At 40.0% G+C, this 22,982-nt stretch overlaps 1 protein-coding gene across 1 annotated transcript in view; it reads right to left on the bottom strand.

Annotated features, from left to right (window-relative positions):
• Positions 1 to 22,982, bottom strand: part of CNTNAP2 (contactin associated protein 2) — a 2,507,009-nt gene that overhangs the window by 761,381 nt on the left and 1,722,646 nt on the right. Inside the window, exon 13 of the mRNA XM_082257542.1 lies at positions 11,147 to 11,347. Coding sequence (XP_082113668.1) covers positions 11,147 to 11,347 — 201 coding nt within the window. The remainder of the gene's footprint in view (positions 1 to 11,146; positions 11,348 to 22,982) is intronic.

Here is a 22,982-nt window from a genome sequence, read left to right on the forward strand (position 1 = left end):
CTGTAACATGTTCCCAATGGTGAACTTATCTTTTAATCAAGGTGGATGAAGGAATCCTTCCACTGTGCCAATGTATTCTGTCAGAAAACACTGATTAGTGGCTGCAACCAATGCAGCCACTGATTAGCAAAAATTCTGTTAGACAGAAGTAAAACATTAGTTCAACTTCTGTCAATTGGGAACCGCAATAGATAGATCAAAATGAATTTGGTCCCTGCTGAACCAGCAAAATGTTGATCCATCTATTGCCAGGTTTAGCTGATCCACTATTTAATTAGGGGATCAGTCTTTCTAAAAGTGTATTTCAATTATAGGTTGGATGTGATAGAATTGGTCACTACCTAATGCTAAGATCTCTTGAAGATTTCCCTTCCATTGTTCTTAGCTATATTACTGTCAACCTTGGGATATAGAGTTATCATTTTTACTTTTTGGTGGTCTTACTTTTGCACTCTCCTGAAAACAAATAATAACCGAAGAAGGATTAAAGAACAACCCTATATTACTGCAGCAGATGTGCAAACAGGGGAAGTCAACATCAGGGGTCTTTACACAAGAGTTTTCATGGGATGTAAGAAGCCATTAGGTAGCCTAAGGAGTCTTTTTCTTCAAGACATGGCATGATTTTTGATATATGGAAAAAGGAGGTAATAATCAATCCTGTGTTTTTGCAGTGTCAGTCTCATTTTCATCAACCGTGCAGATACTCACAGTACCATTTGTAATCTCCTGATTAGAGTGATGCGTTATTTATCACTGCATCCCACATAAGGGGTAATTAAGATAATTCTCTTGCTATATGTTGAGTAATATTTACTATGTTGGTTAGGGACAAGGGTAGTAGGGTAATAGTATAAGTATAATAGTATATAAATAGAATAAGAAAAAGGGAGCAGCTAAAAATGCTGTTAATAAATTGTCTTTAGATGCCTTCTGAAGACGATCTCTGTTCCTATCAATTTTCATATGACATTTAGCAGGTGGTGAGGAGGTGATATATCACTTCCTCCCCAGCTGATATAACCCTGTAAATGCCACACTATCACGCAGTAATCGCATGCAACATGGAACCACAGAGTGTGTAGGGTTTTATGAGAAGAATATCAAAACAATTTGCATAATTGTGTTACCAGCATCTAACTCTTCTTAGTCTACTTAAAGCCCCGATTCCAGGATATTGTTAGCAACCCTCTTCTCACCCCTCCCCCCCCCCCCACTTTCTCTAACTAACCACTGATAATTGATATGCCCATTTTACTAAATTGAAGCCATAGTAGCATGATGATCCTTCTCTCTTCTTCTGGTTTTCTTCCCGCGGTCCTTCTTGAGATATTTACTGGCTGCTTGATGTGCAGACCTCTTATTGCTAAAGGCAACATTTCCAAAGGCTGGGTCCTCCCTCATAAGCTCCAGAGGCAGAAGAACTCACAGGGGTGGTGAGGAGACCAGTGTCTAAGAGGATAACAAGTGGGAGAAAATGCATGGTCCCCAGAGCAGGAAATTAGATTGGTTCATAGAGGAAATCGTGACTTCATTACACAGCAAAATGGACTAGGAGGAGTAGCAGAATGTGTTTTGGGGTGTAGTTGCAAGTATGGCTATGGCATGTGTAAGATAGAGTGAGAGTTGTTAGTATGACATTTTTGTGAAAAAAAATAATAATTTTTTAACCACCTAAGCCCCGGAGGATTTGGCTGCTCAATGAACAGGCCCTATTTTGCGATTTGGCACTGCGTGACTTTAACGGACAATTGCGCGGTCGTGCGACACTGTACCTAAATGAAAATTTACGTCCTTTTTTTCCCCACAAACAGAGCTTTCTTTTGGTGGTATTTTATCACCTGCGTGATTTTTATTTTTTGCGCTATAAACAAAAAAAGAGCGACAATTTTGAAAATATAACAATATTTTTCACATTTTTTATATGAAATTCTCAAAAAAATGTAAAAATCAAAAATGTTTAACATTTTAGGCTAATTTGTTTTCTGCTACATATTTTTGGTAAAAAAAAAAAAATCACAATAAACGTATTTTGATTGGTTTGCGCAAAAGTTATTGCGTTTACGAACTACGGTAAAGATTTATGTCATTTTTATTGTTTTTTTTTTTTTAACTAGTAATGGCGGCGATCTGCGATTTTTTTTGCGGGACTGCGACTTTGCGGCGGACAGATCGGACCCCTGACTGACATTTTTGACACTTATGGGGGGTACCAGTGACATTACTACAGTAATCAGTGCTATAAATATGCACTGTTACTGTAAAGATTTCACTGGCAGGGAAGGGGTTAACTTTATTGGTGATCAAGGGGTTAAGTGTGTCCCTAGAGGTGTGATTCTAACTGTTAGGGGGCGTGGCTAGTGAAGTAACCACAGAGAAATGCCATTCTATATAGCAGGATCACATAGCCTCTGTGCCTACTTCAGTGAGAATGACAGACGGCTGTGTTTACATCAGCCGTCTGTCTTTCTTCCTCTGCTGCGGGAGATTGAGAGTGGCTGGCGGCCATCGGAGCCGCCGGTCACACACGCTGGCTCAGCAGGGATCAAGCGGGGGCGGGAGCGCGGCGGCGCGCGCTAGCCCCCTACAGGCTCTTGGGCAAGAGACGTAGGTCTACGCCGCTTTGCCTGTAGGGGGCTGACTGCCACAGTAAATAGTCGTGCAGCGGTTGGCAAGTGGTTAATTAAGAATTGTGGGAAAAAATTACATACTTCAAATAACTCGCCATGCCTCTTAATATATACCCTTGACTGTCTACTTTCCAAAAAGGCCTCAAAAAATAAGTACAGTACATCAGGTGCTATCAATTTTTAGTGATTGGTGCCATAGCTTCTAGACTCTATAACTTTCACACAGACCAAATAATATACCCTGATTTGGGTTATTTTTACCAAAGAAATGTAGCAGTAAAAATTTTGGTCAAAATTTATGAAGAGAAATTACTTATTTGCAAAACTGTATAAAAGAAACAAAGAAAAACACATTTTTTTATTCAAAATTTTTGGTCTTTTTTCATTTGTAGCACAAAAAAATAAAAACCCCAGTGGTAAATAAATACCACCAAAAGAAAACTCTATTTGTGTGAAAAAAATGATAAAAATGTAATTTGGGTATAGTGTTGTGTAATTTTCATTTAAATTGTAAGAGCTCTGAAAGCTGAAAATTGGCCTGGGAAGTAATGGGGTCAATGTGACCAGTATTGAGGTGGTTAAACTGTAGTTTTGTAACTTTTGTTAAGTGCCAGTAAAAACTTGGCTGTGCCAGTAAATTTTCGGTGTCGTGTCAGTAAATGTCAATCTGGTATGTTGGCAACATTGCTTAGGTAGTCTGCATGCAAATGCATTCTGCCAAGAAATGCACAATTCTCCAGAATGCCCATGAAGCCATTTTGATATTTGCATACATTCTCTCAGGAGCCAGCTCACTGCTTGCTTTAGGGCTAAGAATTGTTGCAAGAAATACTGAGGAACTTGAAGGGTGCTGTGTTTTTAGCATGTCACCAGTTATGACCTGCCTGCATTGCCTGGAGAATGGCAGAGAGACAGTGATGGCATCGCTGGGTCTAAAAAGAGGTATTTAATGAAAGGAGAAGGATTTTATTTAAGAAATGCATTATAAGGTTGATGAATGGGAAGGGTAGACCAGAGAAGGCAAACTGCTAACAAATTACACTTCAGCTTTGAAGCTGAATCAGAAATAAAATACTAGAAAAACAACCGTTGAAATGCAGCGTCTATGTTACATCTACAAGACTTTCCCAATTGATATTCTGTGCTCTTTTGTTGCCATCTCAAACAGGAGAAATCAAGCTCAGAATTCCAAAGTGCAATACAAAAACAATTTCACAGGTAATAAACAGCATGAGTAGGTGAAATGATTAGAATCCCATTTAAATTCATGAATTTTGCAAAAGGCAAAGCTCCAGAATAGTTTAGTGAATAGGGAAAAATGCATCACCTAGTACCTGGACATTTTGTTTTTCTGATTGGACAGTAAATTCCATAATTCATGACTATGGGCATCTCTGATTATAAACACTGGGGATAATGGGCTCTTAAACTATTTCCATGGCATGAGTATACATTATTTACACTAGAACAATGACAAGTTGGTTGAAGATCTTTCCCCTCTATCATTTTTAAACGTGATTTCTACAAAACTCAAACAAATAATTTACAAATCTCTTTAGCGGGGGAATGCAGGTATGATTGTTATGTTGTCAGATACAGTACATAAACAGAAGGCTATTTGGCTATGCACATGTAAGTGTAGAGATATGTTAAAAATTTATAGTAAACCTTATTTACAAGTAAACAGATACAGGATGGAGTACTTACACAGCTTTAAGTAAACAGATGTCTATGTCACCTGCTGCAAGGATATCCATGGATATGTCACCTGCTGCAAGGATATCCATGGATATGTCATCTGCTGCAAGGATGTCCGTGGCTTTTAACCCCTTCCCTTCCATCCCCAGCATCCCTTTAACAGGGTCTTTACATCCAAAGCGTGGAAAGGATCAGTCAATCATATGACCATGTAATTGGCTGTCTTAGTGATCACACAATGATTAGTAGAGATTGAGAGCTGTCTTTGGTAGCTCAGTCACTGAGCTGGGAGCATGCAGTGAGAGCACTCCGGGGCACAGAAAGCTCTGCTGCCCATGGATGCATACAGTATGTGTGGTATATAGGTGTTAAAGCCTACCTTCTTTGCTGCCACATGTATCCATTACCTGGGCAGCAAGGGGTTAAAGTGGTTGTTAAGCCACTATATTATATTTATACCATCCCACCTGTTATATAAAGATATGTGTCTCAGTGATTGTGCTGTTAAAAAAAAATGCAGATTTCTACCTCATCTTAGAGAGTCTAACGTGAGTCCTCGGCTCCCTCTTTTCCCCGGCTAACAGCTATAGCGGGAGGGGCCGAGAACTCCCGCTGACATCAGACAGGAGGGGGGGAAGATAGGAGAAAAGAGCCGAGGAGTCATGTGAGCGCCAGGAGACGCTCTGAGATAAGGTAGAAATCAGGATAGTTTTTATACAGCACAGGCATTGGGACACATATTGTTATATAACAGATGGGATGGTATAAATATAATACCATTTTTTATAGCAGCAGGAGCGGAAGGGCAGGCAGTGTCTCGAGCTGACAGGCAGGGAGGGGAGGGGAGGGGGGAGAGGACAGGGGAGAGCAGAGTGGAGAGCAGCGGATGATGGAGGCACGTAAACTGACCACGGTATCAGGGCTCAGCAGCCATGATAAACCATGGTCAGTTTACAGGGGGGAGGGCAGAACCAGGCAGGATCAGCCAGGTATTTTAGGTTATACAGGGGGCTAAATGACACAGCACAAGCACTATGCTGTTAGTCATGCTTTAAGGGAACAAGATCTATTTTTTTTTTTTTTTAGGGTGACAAACACTTTAAGTTAAGCAAGGGAAAGTGTTTATGCTGCTTTCTTAAGGCTTGTTGTGTTTACACCATACCAACAAGGCTCAGAGCTGGATAATCCACAAGGAAACCTAGGATCCTGGGGCTGGTGAATGTCCAGAGGGTCTAGTTTCATGTATTGATAGTAAACCAGGCAGATAGTGTAGTTGCTCAGAGCTGTGCACCAGTCACTTCACAAAAGAGAATGCACTTGTAGGTAGTGGTGTCTAACAGAAAGGTGCTATGCCAGTACAGACAATGCAAATGGGGCATCTTCTATGTGCCTATTGCAATCTTTATCAATGTCCATTGGGTGGTGGGTGGGGGCTGCTATCCTACCTAGAGTCCTATTCTCTCTTAATATGCATTTTATTACAATGCAGTTGCAGGGCAGTATAATAGATGTGTTTCACACAACCACACACTTTACAGTACATTTGTTTCGATGTGAATGTGGTCATAAAATAAACCTGTGTTTTAACTACCCACCTCTCCAGCTGTATATACTCGTCTTTCTTTCTGCTCCCAGCTACTTTATTCATCCACTGGAAGCAAGATAGGAAGTTCTTTGTAAGCATGATCTGTAGTCATAATCTGGAACTTACATATGACTAAGGACTCTTCACCTCCTTGTGTCAACACTGAGTTTCTCGACGGCCGGATACAGAGCACTAACTTTTTCACCTGGGAGGAAGGGACTTGAACTACCTGCTTCCCCATACCTGGAAGTACTAGGTAATTTTTTAACATCCAGGCAGTGGTATGGAATGACAGGAACAATGGAAGACGTGTGTTCATTTCGGGGAGAAAGGGGGGGCAGTAATGAATGTGTTGTTTTAATCAGGGGTTGTAAATTGCCTACCAATAATCACAAGGCATGCTTTTAATTCATTTTTAAATCTGTGTGAAAAACAATAATTAATACATAAAATAACAAGCAAAAATATATATTACATTTTCATCAAAAATTCCTCTTATAGACCAAGTAAAAAAAAAAAAAAAAAAAATCAAGGAATCAGTTTAAAAGAGATTTTGAACCTAGCCATGCAGAACAATGTCAGTATTAATAATCGGGCATATTCAGGTTGGTAACTGACAGTGTAATATGGAAGATGTATGCATGTTATAACAAAATGCAAAATCAAGACTCCAACGAAGCAAGGTTCCATCTCTTGTAAGAGCAATCAAGTCTGTTTCTGGATTAATGTTATCTTCTGCTTTGCTTAGACAGGACCCCCTGGTGCCTTCAAAAACCTATTCAATCACTTCAGGGTAGTTTCATGCTTCTTTGAATTATGACTAACAACACTGACAAAGGTTGAAGACATTTGTACTGAGTAACTAGAAAGGCATTATGAAACACCATGTTAGATGTTACAGGTTTCTTTGCCTATATATTCTGTTTAAAAATGTAATTAAAACTTTGAAAGAAGCTTTTGATCTATTCGTCTTTTTTGTGTCTTTTAAAGGTTATTTTTTTCTTTTAGTAAATATGAAAATCTTTTTTAATTTGTGTGGCTTGATCTATGAGACAGTTAAGCCGTGCATGATACACAATATCCAGAAAAACAACTGGATTACAAAAAAAAATACAGGTACTGTAAGCATTATTAAATACCTTATTCTCCAAAACTGTAAAGCATGGCACTGAAAATTAAGCTGAATATTAATTGAAAGTGTAAATCTACTGGTTTTAATAACTTTGCTTACACAAAGAGACCCTGTTGTCGAGCTATTCATTTCAACAAACCGATTCCTATACATTTTTATGTGCATTTAATGTATTTTATGCATATTATTTTTCCATAAAAGCCTGCATTGTGTAGACATCCAAAAGCTCAGAGACATCTGCAGATCACCACCATCTTGGCTGTGATTTCAGCAGCCCCAGCACTATTAGTGACGCTTCATATTATTCCCACTTGCTCCTTCCCTCACAGTTACTGTACATAAAAGGTTATATAGGGAGGTGAAGGCAGAGTTGGAGGACCCTGGCCAGTGCAGAGAGTAATTAGACATTCCTAGAAGCGGAGGGGGCTATGACATGCAAGGCGATAGATAAGGGGATGTTGTAGGGAACTGACTAATTAAATTTTCCAGCAATTGCAAGTGAACAAAAAATAATGTATGGAAAGTTAAAACGCCACAAGTAGGCATATGACATACAAATGTTTTCATTCAAGAGCCAAGGCCTCTTTAGAATCGGTAAACAAGCACACTATATTAGTCACTCTGGAATTCATAATCAGTGTCATACACACTCTTTAGAATCCCTCACATGGAAAATCTCAGTGTGGGCAACAGATTCATGTACCTGTCGGAAACAGGCATATGAATCTCTCACTTGGAGTGAAGCAGTACTGAGGTCCAGAATATCCATATGCAGACTACCCATCCTTGATGCATGTTCAACCACTTGCTATCGAGGACACTGTTGGTGACACAGCCAACACTCTACTACCAACCACTGACTCATCCCCAGACCCATTCAGCTCAGTTATTTTCCAGCAGATTACAGGACAGATTGCCATACTTAGGTAACGATGACAGCCTGCATCCCCACCCCTTTGTACTTTCAGCTGTGGGCCAGGGAATCCCCTGTATGGTAGCTAAATGGGGCTATGGGCCCACTTTTATGAGATTGTGGCTGCCTCCCCCACATTAAAACTCCAATATATCATTACTTTAATGTATGCTAATGTTAGGTGCACTGCACTTTACATTTTGCAACATACCTGGCGAACAGGTAAAGTTATCCAGTAAGGTGCTTTGGAATTTTCCAGAAGTCTAGGGCTCATTATATGAAAGAGGGGTTTTTGATCTCAGTGGAGCCCTATAGTCATTTTTTGCCACCGTCCCGTAATATAGTACTATGGTTTGGGTGCCTCACACCCGGTGGTTGGGACTTTATGGGCAAGAGTAAGTCAAGAAGTATAGTAAAATCAAACAATTTATTAACTATTTACAGTATAGTACAAGATTTGTAGTGAATAGGTGAAGGCCCATTATACAAGGATTTTGGTGAATGGGTGAAGGCCCATTGTGTTGGAAGTGCAGTATAGAAAAATATGTGACAGGTGAAAATAGGTGACTTTAACCGGACATTTTGCTCTGTTGTTCCATGTATTTTGGAACTGGGTTCAGAGGAAAGGTCCAAGGGGTTGTCCTACGCGTTTCGGCCATGTAGGGCCTTTTTCAAGGATGTGTCACCAATTATCTTTTTAGTCCGTTCCATGCATATATATGCACCTTCCCCAGGTTTCTAAACTGCAACAGGAACTTTAGCTGCTTCACAGGTGATGTGGTGTGATACAGGTTATTCTTAGACCTCTTTGTGCTAGACTGATAACGTTTAGCCGTAATATCGGGATCCAGACGGGTTCCCTCAAGGTTTGGAGCCTGAGAACAATCTGCGGGCTAGGTGTTTTTTTGAAGCAGGTACTGGGAAGGAGAAACGCCAATAGGAAGAGCTGCGGCAGCATAACCTCCAGTTCTGTCCTCTTCCTCTGGCGGAGGGCTAGTTATATAAAAAACCTGTGATCTGTTGCTCTTGGCAGTTTGTCAGCAGCAGCATGAGAGCTCCCTACCTCCCACCTGTTGCAAGCACTCTATGTGGTATGTCACCTTTGCATCAGGAGGGGGAAGGGGGCATTGTTAATATGTTAAATTTATAATATTTGCTTGAGTTCTTATGACAAAGAATGTAAATAATTTCTTTTTCAAAATGAATTTATTTAAACAATGGTTAATTTTATAATTTGTAAAACCATTCTGCCAAATTTGTTGGTTGTGTTTTTCTTTAGAGTATAAGTGATTGTTATTTGTAAAGGCAGGGGGAGGTATGAAGTCCACAATCCCATGTAAATAAAATAACTGCATTATGTTCAAAGCAAATGTAGGAGTTTGGATTAGGTTTGGATAGGGTGATACCAAGTCTTGCTCTTTAAGAAATATGTGGTGATATCATATATTGGCTAACTAAAAAAAATGAATTATGAAGAGAAAGTGGCCGCACACAAAACAATGACTTGATAGTCAAAAAGGGTTTATTGTACAAAAATGGATACAAGGTGTGACGTGAGTCACTTTGGATGGGGGGCTTGTGGAGCCCAGATTGCTTTAGGGAGGTTGGAAGACTACTTGTCCAGCTTCCCTGGCCCCTCTTATGTGTAAGTCACCCTGTGTCTTTTAAGGGCACATGGTGACCAAGAAACCCAGTTGAGTCTGCACTAATCGGACTTGCTGTACAACCACACTGGACTTAGCCTTTCGTGTTACCCTGTTTATCCTGGGTTCTATATGTGTGGTTTGTGTTGAAAGAGTGAGGGGCTCTTTCACTTGGGACAGTAATATTTCTGAACAGTGTCCCTCAGGAAATATATAAAGATATACTGCAGATTGCTAGGATATTGCAGAAGCATTTCACAGACCCTTGCTAGTGGGGTATGGGTTTGTTATTGTTGAACACCTGCATTCCATTGTTCTATTGTCCCTTAATAAGCTTGAGTAAGCTTATTATGGGATGTGTATGTTTGTGTGGATTGGCTAAGGGGGAGGGGTTGTCAGAGTGTATATCTCCTTGTGCATTGTGTTTCAATAAACAGTTTCATTCTGGTTTCACTCCAAAACTTGTACTGTCAAGTTCTTGGGGTAACTATAGCCAGATTCACGGATCCTGTGTTCCAGAGCTTATGAAGCAGCTTCTTGGTGGAGATACCCAGTCAGGGTGTCTGGATTCCGTCACACAAGGTACAACAGAATGGAAGTGGAAGACGCGTTTCACACGACCAACAATATGCTTGTTCCCTACTAGTGAACAAGCACGCTGTTGGTCGTGTGAAACGTGTTTCACACGACCAATTTTTGTACAATAAACCCTTTTCTACTATCAAGTCATCATTTGGTGTGCGGCCACTTTCTCTTCATGTTCCTGTTTCTGGTGGCGATCCGAGATCCAGCACCCACAACTGATTGTGGATATAGATCCACCTGAGTGGTGTACATCTTCCTTCCAGTAAAAAAAATGGATTGCAAGCTTTAGAGGGCAGCCCACCTTGAAAGTGTGCAATCTTTTAGTTAGTTAATAAATGGAACTGTATCTTCCTAAATTAAAACCTCTACTTTTAATCATGGCTAACATGGTACAACACTCTGTTGCTGCTACTGTATCTAAACATATGATTTGCAAAAAAACAAAAAATTGTACTACTCAGCTTTATCAACACACCTTAAAAATCCCTATGAAATAAGCAATACCTAATAATAATAAAAATTATGCCATTGGGAGTTGGGAGGAAGCGTTGCACAATTAGTTAAAGTTAGCAAAAAAAAAAAAAAAAAAAGCTTTATCATCAACATTTAGGAATTCAAAACTAGGAGGCTTATGGTATGAAAATAGTTCAGTTCATTAACCTGGCAATGTAGAGTATGAAATTTCTATTTCACAGTTCAATAGAACAACATATAGTTGCTAATGTAAACCAATACCTGGTATCATAACACTTACACTAATGTCAGATGTCATACAAAAATGCCCATGCAATCACATTTCAGAAACTCTTGAATATTTTTTATAATCCTGATCTTGAAATGCTGCCACTGACCAATCATCAGAGTTGTATACTGATTAGAAGAATGCAAGTAGGCATCAAGCTCATAATACAAATGATACTAAAAGGTGACGCACAGTTTTTTTTTTTTTTTTTGTCCTACCTGGAGTATTAAGCAGCCTTGACATCTTACAGGAGTATGAAATGTATTGTTCACATTTCTCAGCACTGTTCATGATTGTTGAGATTTGATCCATGCTTGCGCTGTAATTCAGCTGGAGTACTACTCGCTTCTCTCTGCTTGCACCAACAACTGACGTTTGTGGTAGAAGATCATGGTACAAGGTAGTCCAAACTTTATCCTCTGTTGAGAAAAAAAAAACGTACTTAGAGCAAATTAGGTTTGCTGTAGCCAGTGTGATGATAAATTCATAAGAAATATCTAGAGTTGTTGGGTTTTCATGTAAATGATCGGATTTATTGTTCAGTAAGTTCATCCAAAATCAATATTTCCCAGACTTTAGGAATGTCTACTTTCCAGATTGTGTCTCTACCACCTTCTGCAAAGTTAATTACCGTATATGATGTCACACTCTTTTATCACTTTTACATTACAGAGCCAACAGGCAGAACTGGATACTTTTGTATAGATTCTTATTGGTTGTGCCAAGTGAGAGGTGTTGGAACTACCCTAGGTAAATCTAATTGATGGAGAGGTATTAGAAATGGGTGATTGCTTCAAATAACTGGCCCACTCAAAAGTAAAAAAGTTGGAAATCCTGCTCTTTAAGCAAAATGGGGTGTTAGGAGCTGGGGAGGACATGTTCGTATTACCATCATGTGTTTTTATTACAGTATGCTGCCATATAAAAAATGAATGGAACATTTTGAAAACACATCAGATCTCAATGGGTAAAAATATCATGCTGGATATCTATACTGATATTGACTAGATAATGTGTTAGGAACGAAAAATGTCACATCGTTTGATTGAAATTAAAATAATAAACCTACAGAGGGTTAAATTCAAAGACACCCCAAAAATCAAAGTGAAAAAATGATGCAGAAGGCTAGTTAATTTTGCTGAAATTTCATTGCAGCAACTCAAAATTATACTCAGTAGTTTGTATGGCCCACACATGCTTGTATGCATGCCTAACAATGTCAGGGCATGCTCCTAATGAGACGACGGGTGGTGTCCTGGGGCATTTCCTCCCAGATCAGGAGCAAGGCATCGCTGAGCTCCTGAACAGACCGAAGTGCAACCTGGTAGTGTCAGATGGTCAGGCGAGTATGGGGGCCATTCAATGGTATCAATTCCTTAATCCTCTAGAAACTGGCTGCATACTCTTGCCACATGTCATGCACCAGGAGGAACCCAGGACCCATTGCACCAGTGTAGGGTCTGACAATGGGTCCAAGGATTTCATCCTGATACCTAATGCCAGTCAGGGTGCCATTGTCAAGCCTGTAGAGGTCTGTGCGTTGCTCCAAGGATATGCCTCCACCACCAAAAGGGTCATGCTAAATGAAGTTACAGGCAGTATAACGTCATCTACGGCTTCTCCAGACCCTTTCATGTCTGTCACATATGCTCAGGGTGAACCTGCTCTCATCTGTGAAAAGCACAGGACACCAGTGGCGGGCCTGCCAATTCTGGTGTTCAATGGCAAATGCCAATTGAGCTCCAAGGTGCAGGGCAGTGAGCACAGGGCCCACTAGAGGATGTCAGGCCCTCAAGCCACCATTTATGAAGTCTTTTTCTGATTGTATGGTCAGAGACATTCACACCAGTGGCCTTCTAGAGGTCATTTTATAGGTCTAGCCCCGGGAGGACTGGACCAGGGGGCAGGGAGACAATTGCCCTCTGGGCCACTCTAATGCTCCATAAAAAGGCTGCACTGCTTCTGCAACAGATGTGCATAAAGGATATCTGGTGAAGAAAGGTAAAAAGTCCCTGCCGCTGACCTACTGAATGCGCATTGAAGACAAGGACAGAGCACAGGCCTTCCCCCCAGCATGGATGGTGTAAACTGTGTCTGAACAGAGGCCCATTCTATGCCACATTGGAGCCCCAACCAAGCTATTCCAGCTCCCCCCAACCGCCCCTGATGGCCAGGTCGGGAACCCAGTTTCGGCCTATAAGTAGAGAGTACCTGGAGCAGAGCTTCAGCCTGGAATGGGGGGTCAGGAGGAGGCTGGAAAGAGGGGAAGTGGGAGGGGGGCCGAGTCGCTGCACCATTGGCCTCTGGTTTGTACTTGCCCCCTGGGCCAAAAGTTGCCAGTCAGCCCCTGGCTCTAGCAGTGCTCATCCTGTTTCTATTTGCACAAAGGAGCATATACCAGTCCTGCTGATAGGTTAAGGACCTTTTACGGCCCCGTTCAGCTCTTCTAGAGTAACTGGAATCTCCTCCATGCTCTTGACACTGTGCTGGGAGACACAGCAAAACTTCTGGCAATGGCACGTGCCATCCTGGAGGAGTTGGACTGCCTGTGCAACCTCTATAGGGTCCAAGTATCGCCTCATGCCACCAATAGTGACACTGACCCTAGCCAAATGCAAAACTAGTGAAAACAGTAAGAAAAGATGAGTGGGGAAAAAAATGTCAGTGGTCTCCACCTGTAAAACCATTCCTGTTTTGGGGGTCATCTCATTGTTGCCCATCTAGTGCACCTGTTGATAATGCAATTAACACCAAAGCAGCTGAAACTGATTAACAACCTCCTCCACTACTTAACTGACCAGAACAATATCCCATGAGTTTAATTGACTTGATGTTATACTCTGAATAAAAAGTGTTCCTTTAATTTTTTGAGCAGTGTATATAAATTATATGTAGAGAAATGTATCTCTTAAATAGTAAGATGTTAATGCAGTGTTTAACTACTTGCCAATCATCTTGCCATTTGAACTTTATGTAAAATGACATTTAGCTTTATTTGGACCTTCTTCATACCCCCAAGGTCCTATACAATGGTAAGTCTACCCATACATATTTAGATTTCTCCCTTTCAGCCCCATAGGCTGAATGAGAAAAAACACCTAATTCTTCCATTGTTAAACAGGGTAGATGGAGGAATTACCTGTGCTAGCTATTGTATTCTAACAGCCGCTCCTACAGCTGTCAGAATACCGTGACTTTATCTGATTGGTTGCAGTCACTGTTCAGCTGAGAATTTTGTGCCCAGCTCCTTTGAAGTTTGTTGAGCCAGCTAATGCCATCAGGGCCACCCACAGTTGGAATTTTGGCCAATTCAGCAGGAATCAATCAAAATTTTAAGCTGTGTATGACCAGCGTAAGACCAATGGATAGTAAAACAAATTCACATGAAAGTGATAACTAGGATTTTTTCTATTATGTTTTTATAAGTCTCATGCTATGGAGCTTAATGATTTCCAATTTAAATGAGAATGAATATAGCAAAAACAAAAAATCTTGTTTCAAGCAAAAATGCCAAAGAAGGGTACTATAGTACAAATCAGAAAGTGCTTTTAATTACTTGCTACCAGCCCACAGTAGATTTGTTGTAGGCTGGACAGCTTATTTGCACTCCGCCACCTGTCATCTGGGTGCGCGCATGTGATTGGACACAGAGTGAGTTTAGCAGCAGATTTCAGCCAATTATTTTAGCTGAAACCAGTTGATCAGCAGTGTCCAATCACACACAAAGTTATGTGTTTACAAATGCACTGTGTGCATAGGAACAGCGATCTTGCTGTTTATTCTCCCTGAAAAGCAGGGAGAAAAAAACGCCAGATCAGAAAGTAAAAGCAGCACATATTATACATTGTTAGACACAAAGCCAACCACTTGATTGCCCCTAGATGCTAACCTTTTCACAACCAGTGTCATTAGAACAGTGTCAGTGTACAGTATTATCACTGATCACTGTATTAGTGTCACTAGTGACGCCAGTGTCCATTGATGACCCTCCCAGATAGTGTCTGTTAGCACCAGATCTCCCACCACACTATAAGTCAACGATCACCGCCATCACAGTACAGCTGTAATACCAGTATATATACTCTAGTTTGTAGTTACTACAAAGACACCAAAACCTATCTACTAGGTCCTAAATTATTTAATTACAAATTGAGATCACTGGTGAGGGAGCCCTCCACAAACTATCAAATACTGAAATCTAGAAGAAAAAATTGATGCGGGCTCTACCATAGTTTGTAGACGTTATAACTTTCACACTAACCAATTAATGTACATTTTTTGGGATTTTTTTTTCCAAAGACAAAGCAGAATGCATTTTGGCCTAAATTTCGAAAGAAATTGGATTTTTTTTTTTTTATTGGATATGTTTTTTAATAGAATGTAGAAATATTGATTTTTTGGTTCAAAATGTTCAGTCTGTTTGCATTTATATATTAAAGTATAAAAAACTCAGTGGTAATCGAATACAATCAAATACCCTTTTACACAATCTGACACGGTGGAATTTAATCAAAAGAAATCTATATTTGTTTTAAAACTATGTGGAAAGTTAGAACCCTCATCGGGTATTTATTACAGGCTTTTCAAGCAGCTGTTTTTTTTTTTTTTTTTTTTTTAAATTAGGCAAAAACCTTGAAATCACGTGAATGGAAGCCTATAGCTCCACCTGTTAGGCAAAAATTAGGCAAAAACCTTGAAATCACGTGAATGGAAGCCTATAGCTCCACCTGTTGGCTAGAAAAAAGAAAATATATAATATGCACATTCGGTTTTTCATTTTCACTCTAAAGCAGGGATCTCCAAATTACAGCCCTCCAGCTGTTGTGGAACTACACATCCCATGAGGCATTGTAAAACTCTGACATTTACAGACATGACCAGACATGATGGGTATTGTAGTTCCTAAACAACTGGAGTGCCATAATTTGGAGACCCCTGCCCTAAAGTTTTAGTGTGGTGCTGTTTGTTAAAATGTTGCTAGCAACATTCTACACACGTGTCACAGAACACCAAAAATAAACTGCACCTCATGTTAAACGCATCAAAAATATGTTTTTAGATGGGCATTAAAACACATATTTGTGAATCCAGAGGTATAAATGCACCTGGAGTCCAATCTAAAATTTCAAATTTGACAGGTAGTGAGAGGAAATAATTGAATGGGACCACCTGTTCATGTGACACCCATCTGAAAAGGGATTTGCCTTCAATTTGGGGGCATTTTCTTTCACTTTCTTCTGTATCTCTGGGGCAAGAAGTGAAAGAAAATCTCCCCAGCCGGAAACATAGAGCAAAGAAAAAAAAAGTACAGGGGTTTGAACTATTCCATACTCCATCTAAAACTTAAAAAAGAAAAAAAATGTTTTTTGAGGTACTTTAGGGATATGGGAAATTGGTAACTTATCTTGAAAGTTGGGATAATATAGAGTTTGGCTGGCTGTTATGGTAATCCAATAGCTTCCATGTTGGCCTTGATTTAGTATATGGATAAGGAGTTCTTATGTCACTTTGACATTTCTACTCTGTATGCTTGTTCTGTGTTAATGACTCCGAATATATTGAATCGAGAGACAGGTAACTAGCATTTTTAGGAGAAGGTCAACAACTGTAGCGCCTATCTTTCTCAGTACGAGTTTACTTTGAAAACATTGGTATAGTCCTGATTACTTTTTTCCTAGATTATGCACTTGATTCCAAACTGCTTATATTACATAAAGTCTGTTTGTGTTCTGTTCACAATTTATATTTAGGACAAGTAACTAAATTTTTTGTGTGTCATTTTATGCTATTGATACAGGTGAAGATTGTAATTTTCCAAAACACTGCATAGACTGGAACTTGTATACATGTAACAATGTGCTTTTTTCAGACTTACATTTTATATAATAGGAATCTGTTGACAATTTAAATTTTAGGATAAGTCCCGGTTCACACTACCGCGACTTGTCAGGCGACTGGTCCATTCTGTGCTACGGGAGGAGCGATTTAAGTCGCTCCGACTTAGAAAATAGTTCCTGTACTACTTCGGGGCGACATTGGAGCGACTTGCACGGACTCCCATTATGTGAAGTATGTGCAAGTGCAGTGCACGTGATTTCACAGGTCGCCCCCGAAGTCGGATCACCATAGTGTGAACCGACAATAACAGATTGAGCATAGGTGGACTAAAAATGATACACCAGTGCATGTTTTCCAAAGGCATCCATTGATTTTGCTGGTCGCAAGTGATGTGCTTGCGCTTAACCACTTCAGCTCCGGAAGGTTTTACCCCCTTCCTGACCAGGCCATTTTTTGCAATACGGCACTGTGTTACTTTACCTGACAATTGCGTGGTTGTGCGATGATGTACCTAAATAAAATTGATGTATTTTTTTCCCACATATATAGAGCTTTCTTTTGGTGGTATTTGATCACCTCTGCAGTTTTTATTTTTTGCTCTATAAACAAAAAAAAGAGTGACAATTCTGAAAAAAATACAAAAACAATATTTTTTACTTTCGGCTATAAAACATTTCCGATAAAAAAAAAAATAAAAAAAAAATGTAAAAATCTAGTTTTTTCATCATTTTAGGCCATCATGTATTATGCTACATATTTTTGGTAAAAAAAAATCCCAGTAAGTGTATATTGATTATTTTGCGCAAAAGTTATCGCGTCTACAAACTAGGGGAAAGATTTATGTCATTTTTTTTATTTATTTATTTTTTACTAGTAATGGTGGCGATCAGCGATTTATAGCGGGACTGTGACATTTCAGGGGACAGATTGTACACCTAACTGACATTTTTGACAACTTTTGAGGGGACCAGTGACATTACTACAGTAATCAGTGCTAAAAATATGCACTGTTACTGTACTAATGACACTGGCATGAAGGGGTTAATTCCAGGGGCGATCAAAGGGTTAAATGTGTCCATAGGGGGTGCTTTCTAGCTGTGTGGGGGATGGGCTCACTGAATGAACACAGAGACCTGTGTTCCTAATTAGGAGGAAAACAGGATCCCTGTGTTCATCACTGACAGAACAGTGGTCTGCCGTGTTTACATCAGCAGATTGGCGTTCTGTCTCCATGGGGAGTGATTGCGGGTGCCTGGGGGACATTGCATCTGCCAGACCCACTGATTGGCTCCCCCTGTGGAAAATTAGAGAGTGTGCATGCCCCCGGCAGCGCGTGCGGGCCCCCACTTGCTGTCTCATGAGGTGATGTACAGGTATGTCCTTTCATGGGACAGAGCTGACTTGCTGAAGTAAAGGTATGGTGGCTGGTCGGCAAGTGGTTAAAGGGCAAAACAAGTATTTTTACCCCTTCCTGCCCCCCCCCCCCCACAGTGTATAATTTGGGTCTTAGCACCAGGAGGTTGGGCAGAATTCTTGATCAGGTGATAATTTTTACAGTGGTCTCATAAAAAGGAGCCCGTACCTCTGGCTCCCTATAACTAAGAGGGATTGTCTGTGACAGCTCAGTCACTGTGCTTGGAGCATTCAGTGAGCATGCTCTCAGCAAAGAAAACTCAGCTGCTACGGGTGCACATGTGCGACATATGGATGTTTGGGCACACCCTGCAACTGCACATATTTTTCCATGATTAGTTTGTTGTTAAAAAAAAAAAAATATGATTTAGTAAATTCATTATAATTCATATAAAGTGCACATCTATTTTAAATTTGTTTTAGAATTAAAATTGCTAAAGGTTAATACATGGCAACAAATTTATGAATATCGGCTGTGGCAATAAAAATTTTGGTTTATTAACAAAAGTATATCCATAGTATGGTTTTTTATCAACAAAACCATTATCAACACTTACACAGCACACACATAACTTTGTTTATAGAAAAAAATAGGGTTACGATCAGTATTAGAGTTAGCTTATGTTTAATAAAGACATTGTTTTTTCAATGTCACCTTTTCTATATGATTAATTTGAAGATTAAATTCAACTACATTCTGGCAAATTATAAGTCAGTAAAATCAAGTTTGTCAAAATCCTCACTCATCCCTTATGGGCAGTGATCGATTTAATGAAATTAGCATGTCATCTTCATATGATGTCCAAATAGTCTATACTAAAGGTGGAACCCCACTTTAAACCAGCATTTCCTCTCCATATAAGGAAATGTTAGGGATGAGCTGAGTGTTTGGTCTAAATATATGTTTTGCCATTCACTGTTCAGAGATTTGGATTTTTTTTTCTTTATTATGAGGAGGAATATGGTTCAAAACAAAGAAGTTGGACCGCACTCGGAAGTATATGAAATCAAAGATGTATTTTATTCCTCATAAACAAATCCATACAGACAGTGCATCAAGGGACATGCCAGGTTGACGCGTTTCATGATACAGATGATCGCTTACTCATAACCATAATATGGTTGCCATGAAAGTGTTTAGTAAGAGGATGATACAATTCAGGCTTTCATGGGTGGGTTACATCAGGCTTTCATGGGTGGGTTACATCAGGCTTTCAGGGGTGGGTTACATCAGGCTTTCGGGGGTGGGTTACATCCCTCCCAAACCCCAGGAGTTGTACAAGACTGAGAGAAAATAGCAATGTTTTCCCCAGCAAACATGAGGACTTGTTTTTTTTTTTTTTTTTTGCTTCCATGAGCTTCTTTATGCTCCAGAAGCTGTAAAAAAAAACCCATAGGATTCAATGCATCAAGGAGAGGGACCTTCACTGGTTAAAAAAATGGTAAAATCGGCAAAAAATTGTTAAAACCACAGAGTTCATCCTGCCTTCACAGAGAGAGCAGAAGATAAAACATCTGGAGGATGTGTTGCAGAGGAACCTGTTAACCTCCTTTCCAGAGGATAGCAGTAAATTATTTAATGGACAACCTGGCTCCTGTTGGCAAATAAAGGAGCAGTGGTGAGGGTGGCAGCCTAAGTAAAATGTTAATAGAATGTTTCAGTCCCCAGTGCTCAGCGTTATCTGCTGTCAGCAGCTATCAACAGTGACTTCAGTCACCTTTTGGGTGATTATATTGGGTCAAGGGTAGATGTTGACACCATCAGAACAGCTAACAATATTGATTGCTTGGTTACAAGGATGTCCTACAGCCAACGTGCTTTCTGTACTTACATTTAGGGGTTTTTGTAGGGGGGCTGGCTTACATTTTTTAAATTGAGACATTCCTGCATCATTGACTACTTTCAAGCCCCTGCTGCAGTTGCTACTAATTCATTTTTTGGGGGGGTTCGGCCACCAAAGTTTTTTCCTTCCTGTACAGTGGAAGCTTCTCCTTTTACCACTGCAGGCCTGAAATAATACGTGCTTCTATCATTGCCATCCCCTGGCACCTTGAGCCCATCCTGCAACCATTGCCACTTTTTTCTACCACTACTGTTCTAGCACAATTAACATCTAATGCCATCATTGTAGGCCTGATAGCATTATTGTCCCATACTTGGGCCATTGCTGCTGGGTTTTTTTAATGGAATCTTTATTTTGGCACCTTCATTTTTTTGCTGATGTTTCACAGTTGCAATTAATGTGAACTTTTTTTTTTAAAACAAGGTATATCCTCTTCTCTATAGGAATTTTTCTGTTTAGTTTCAGTGTTTGGGCCCCATCATCACCCAAACACAACATTTTCACAGCTGTTTCACAGTTACAAATAATGTGATTTTTTTTTTTGTAGGCAAGATCCATCCTTTGCTCTGCAAGAAAACTTTTGTCAGTTGAGGTGTTTGGGCACTACCAACACCCATTTTCAATATTTTCACAGCTTTGTCATGGTTGGAATTTTTTTTCTTTTTTTCGAGGGTTGATCACTTGAATATTAATGTTGTATTATGGTGTTTTGGCCCCTACAGTACCCAAAACCTAATTTGTATAATATTTGGGCCTACATGAGTGCACTGGCTCAATGTTCAATTTTATAGAATGCAAACTCTTTGAAAAAGTATGGCCTAGCAGTGATTCCTTACATAGAAAGTGTCTGGTCTCACACTACACCTCTGAAATTCTGGTCAATAAAACATGGTTTAAATGTGCTGATAATTCATACAACATTTTTCTGCATTGTCACTCTAAGAATAAAATGTGAATTAAACATAGAGTGGGCCTGCTCTCTCCCTCTAAATTTGATTCAGATGAAAATCTGTAAAATGTTTAGATACTCTGTTAACAAATAACCTATAATTAAATATATTGGGCTGGTATATGACTTCTTTTTGCTTCTAAAATTAAATCCTACCTAAAATGATGAGCTTCCATGCATCACATATTTTCAATATTTATACAGTATAAATTCAATTATATCATAAAATGTATTCAGTCATTTCAGTATAATGACATTTCCTGGCTGCAATACTACATCATCTCTGCTTTTACAATTATCTCCTGGTAAAAAAAATGTGATTCTGTGCAGCAACTCAGTAACATTTTAATATTATATCAGAGGAAAAAAAAAACTCTCATTGAGTATTGGTGGCTGAAATATACACTATATTGTCAAAGGTATTGGGACACCCGCCTTTACACGAACATGAACTTTAATGGCATCCGAGTCTTAGTCAGTAGGGTTTAATATTGAGTTGGCCCACCCTTTAAAGCTATAACAGCTTCAATTCTTCTGGGAAGGCTGTCCACAAGGTTTAGGAGTGTGTCTATGGGAATGTTTGACCATTCTTCCAGAAGCGCATTTGTGAGGTCAAGCACTGATATAGGACGAGAAGGTCTGGCTCGCAGTCACCACTCTAATTTATCCCAAAGGTGTTCTAGTGTTCTATCAAGTTGAGGTCAGGACTGTACAGGCCAGTCAAGTCCCCCCCCCCCCCCAAACTCCCTCATCCATGTCTTTATGGACCTTGTTTGTGCACTGGTCCAAACCATTTAGTGGAAGGGGGATTAAGGTGTAGGGTTGTTTTTCAGGGGTTGGGCTTGACCCCTTAGTTCAGGGATCCTCAAACTACGGCCCTCCAGTTGTTGTGGAATTACCCATCCCATGAGGCATTGAAAAACTCTGCCATTCATAGACATGACTAGGCATGATGGGAATTGTAGTTCCTGAACAACTGGAGGGCCATAGTTTGGAGACCCCAGCCTTAGTTCCAGTGAAGGGAACCTTTAACCGGTTGCCGACCGCCGCACGACTATATACTGTGGCGGTCAGCCCCGGCCAGGCAGAGTGACGTATGGACCGCGGCTCGTTCACAGACAAGTCAGTGCGTGTGACACACTACGATCACTCCGGTGAAGGGAGAAAGGCGGAGCGGCTTATGTAAACAAGCCGCCCGTCATTCTCCCTGGTGTAAAAATGAAGATCAGACGGTTCTACTATGTAGAACCGTTGATCTTTGTTTTTACACCAATAGCAATGTCCCTGCACAGTTAGAATCATGCCCCTAGGACACACTTAACCCCTCCCTGTCCAATAAAGTTAACCCCTTCCCTGCCAGTGTCATTTTTGCAGTAACAGTGCATATGTATAGCACTGATTACTGCAGTAATGTCACTGGTACCCCCAAAAGTGTCAAAAATGTCAGTCAAGGGTCCGATCTGTCCGCCGCAATGTCGCAGTACCGAAAAAAAAAATTGCAGATCGCCGCCATTACGCGTTAAAAAAAAAAACACCAAAAATGACAAAAATCTTTCCCTTTGTTAGTAAACACGATAACTTTTGCTCAAACCAATCAAAATACGCTTTTTGCGATTTTTTTTCCAAACATATGTAGCATAAAACAAATTGGCCGAAAATGTTAAAAAATTTTGATTTTTACATTTTTTTGGGGGGAATTTCATATAAAAAAATGTGAAAAATATTGTTATTTTTGCAAAATTTACTCTCTTTTTTTGTTTATAGCGCATGATCAAAAAATCGCACAGGTGATCAAATACCACCAAAAGAAAGCTCTGTTTGTGAGAAAAAAAGGACGTCAAATTCGTTTAGGTACAGCGTCGCACAACCGCGCAATTGTCCGTTAAAATCGCAAAAAAAAACCTGGTCTTTTAGCAGCCAAATCCTCCGGGGCTTAAGTGGTTAAGGCATCAGCATACCAAGACATTTTTGAATTTCATGCTCCCAGCATTGTGGGAACAGTTTGGGGAT

Source organism: Pelophylax lessonae (genome assembly GCF_965119305.1).
Source record: "Pelophylax lessonae genome assembly, chromosome: 5".
In the NCBI taxonomy this organism is placed as follows: Eukaryota; Metazoa; Chordata; class Amphibia; order Anura; family Ranidae; genus Pelophylax; species Pelophylax lessonae.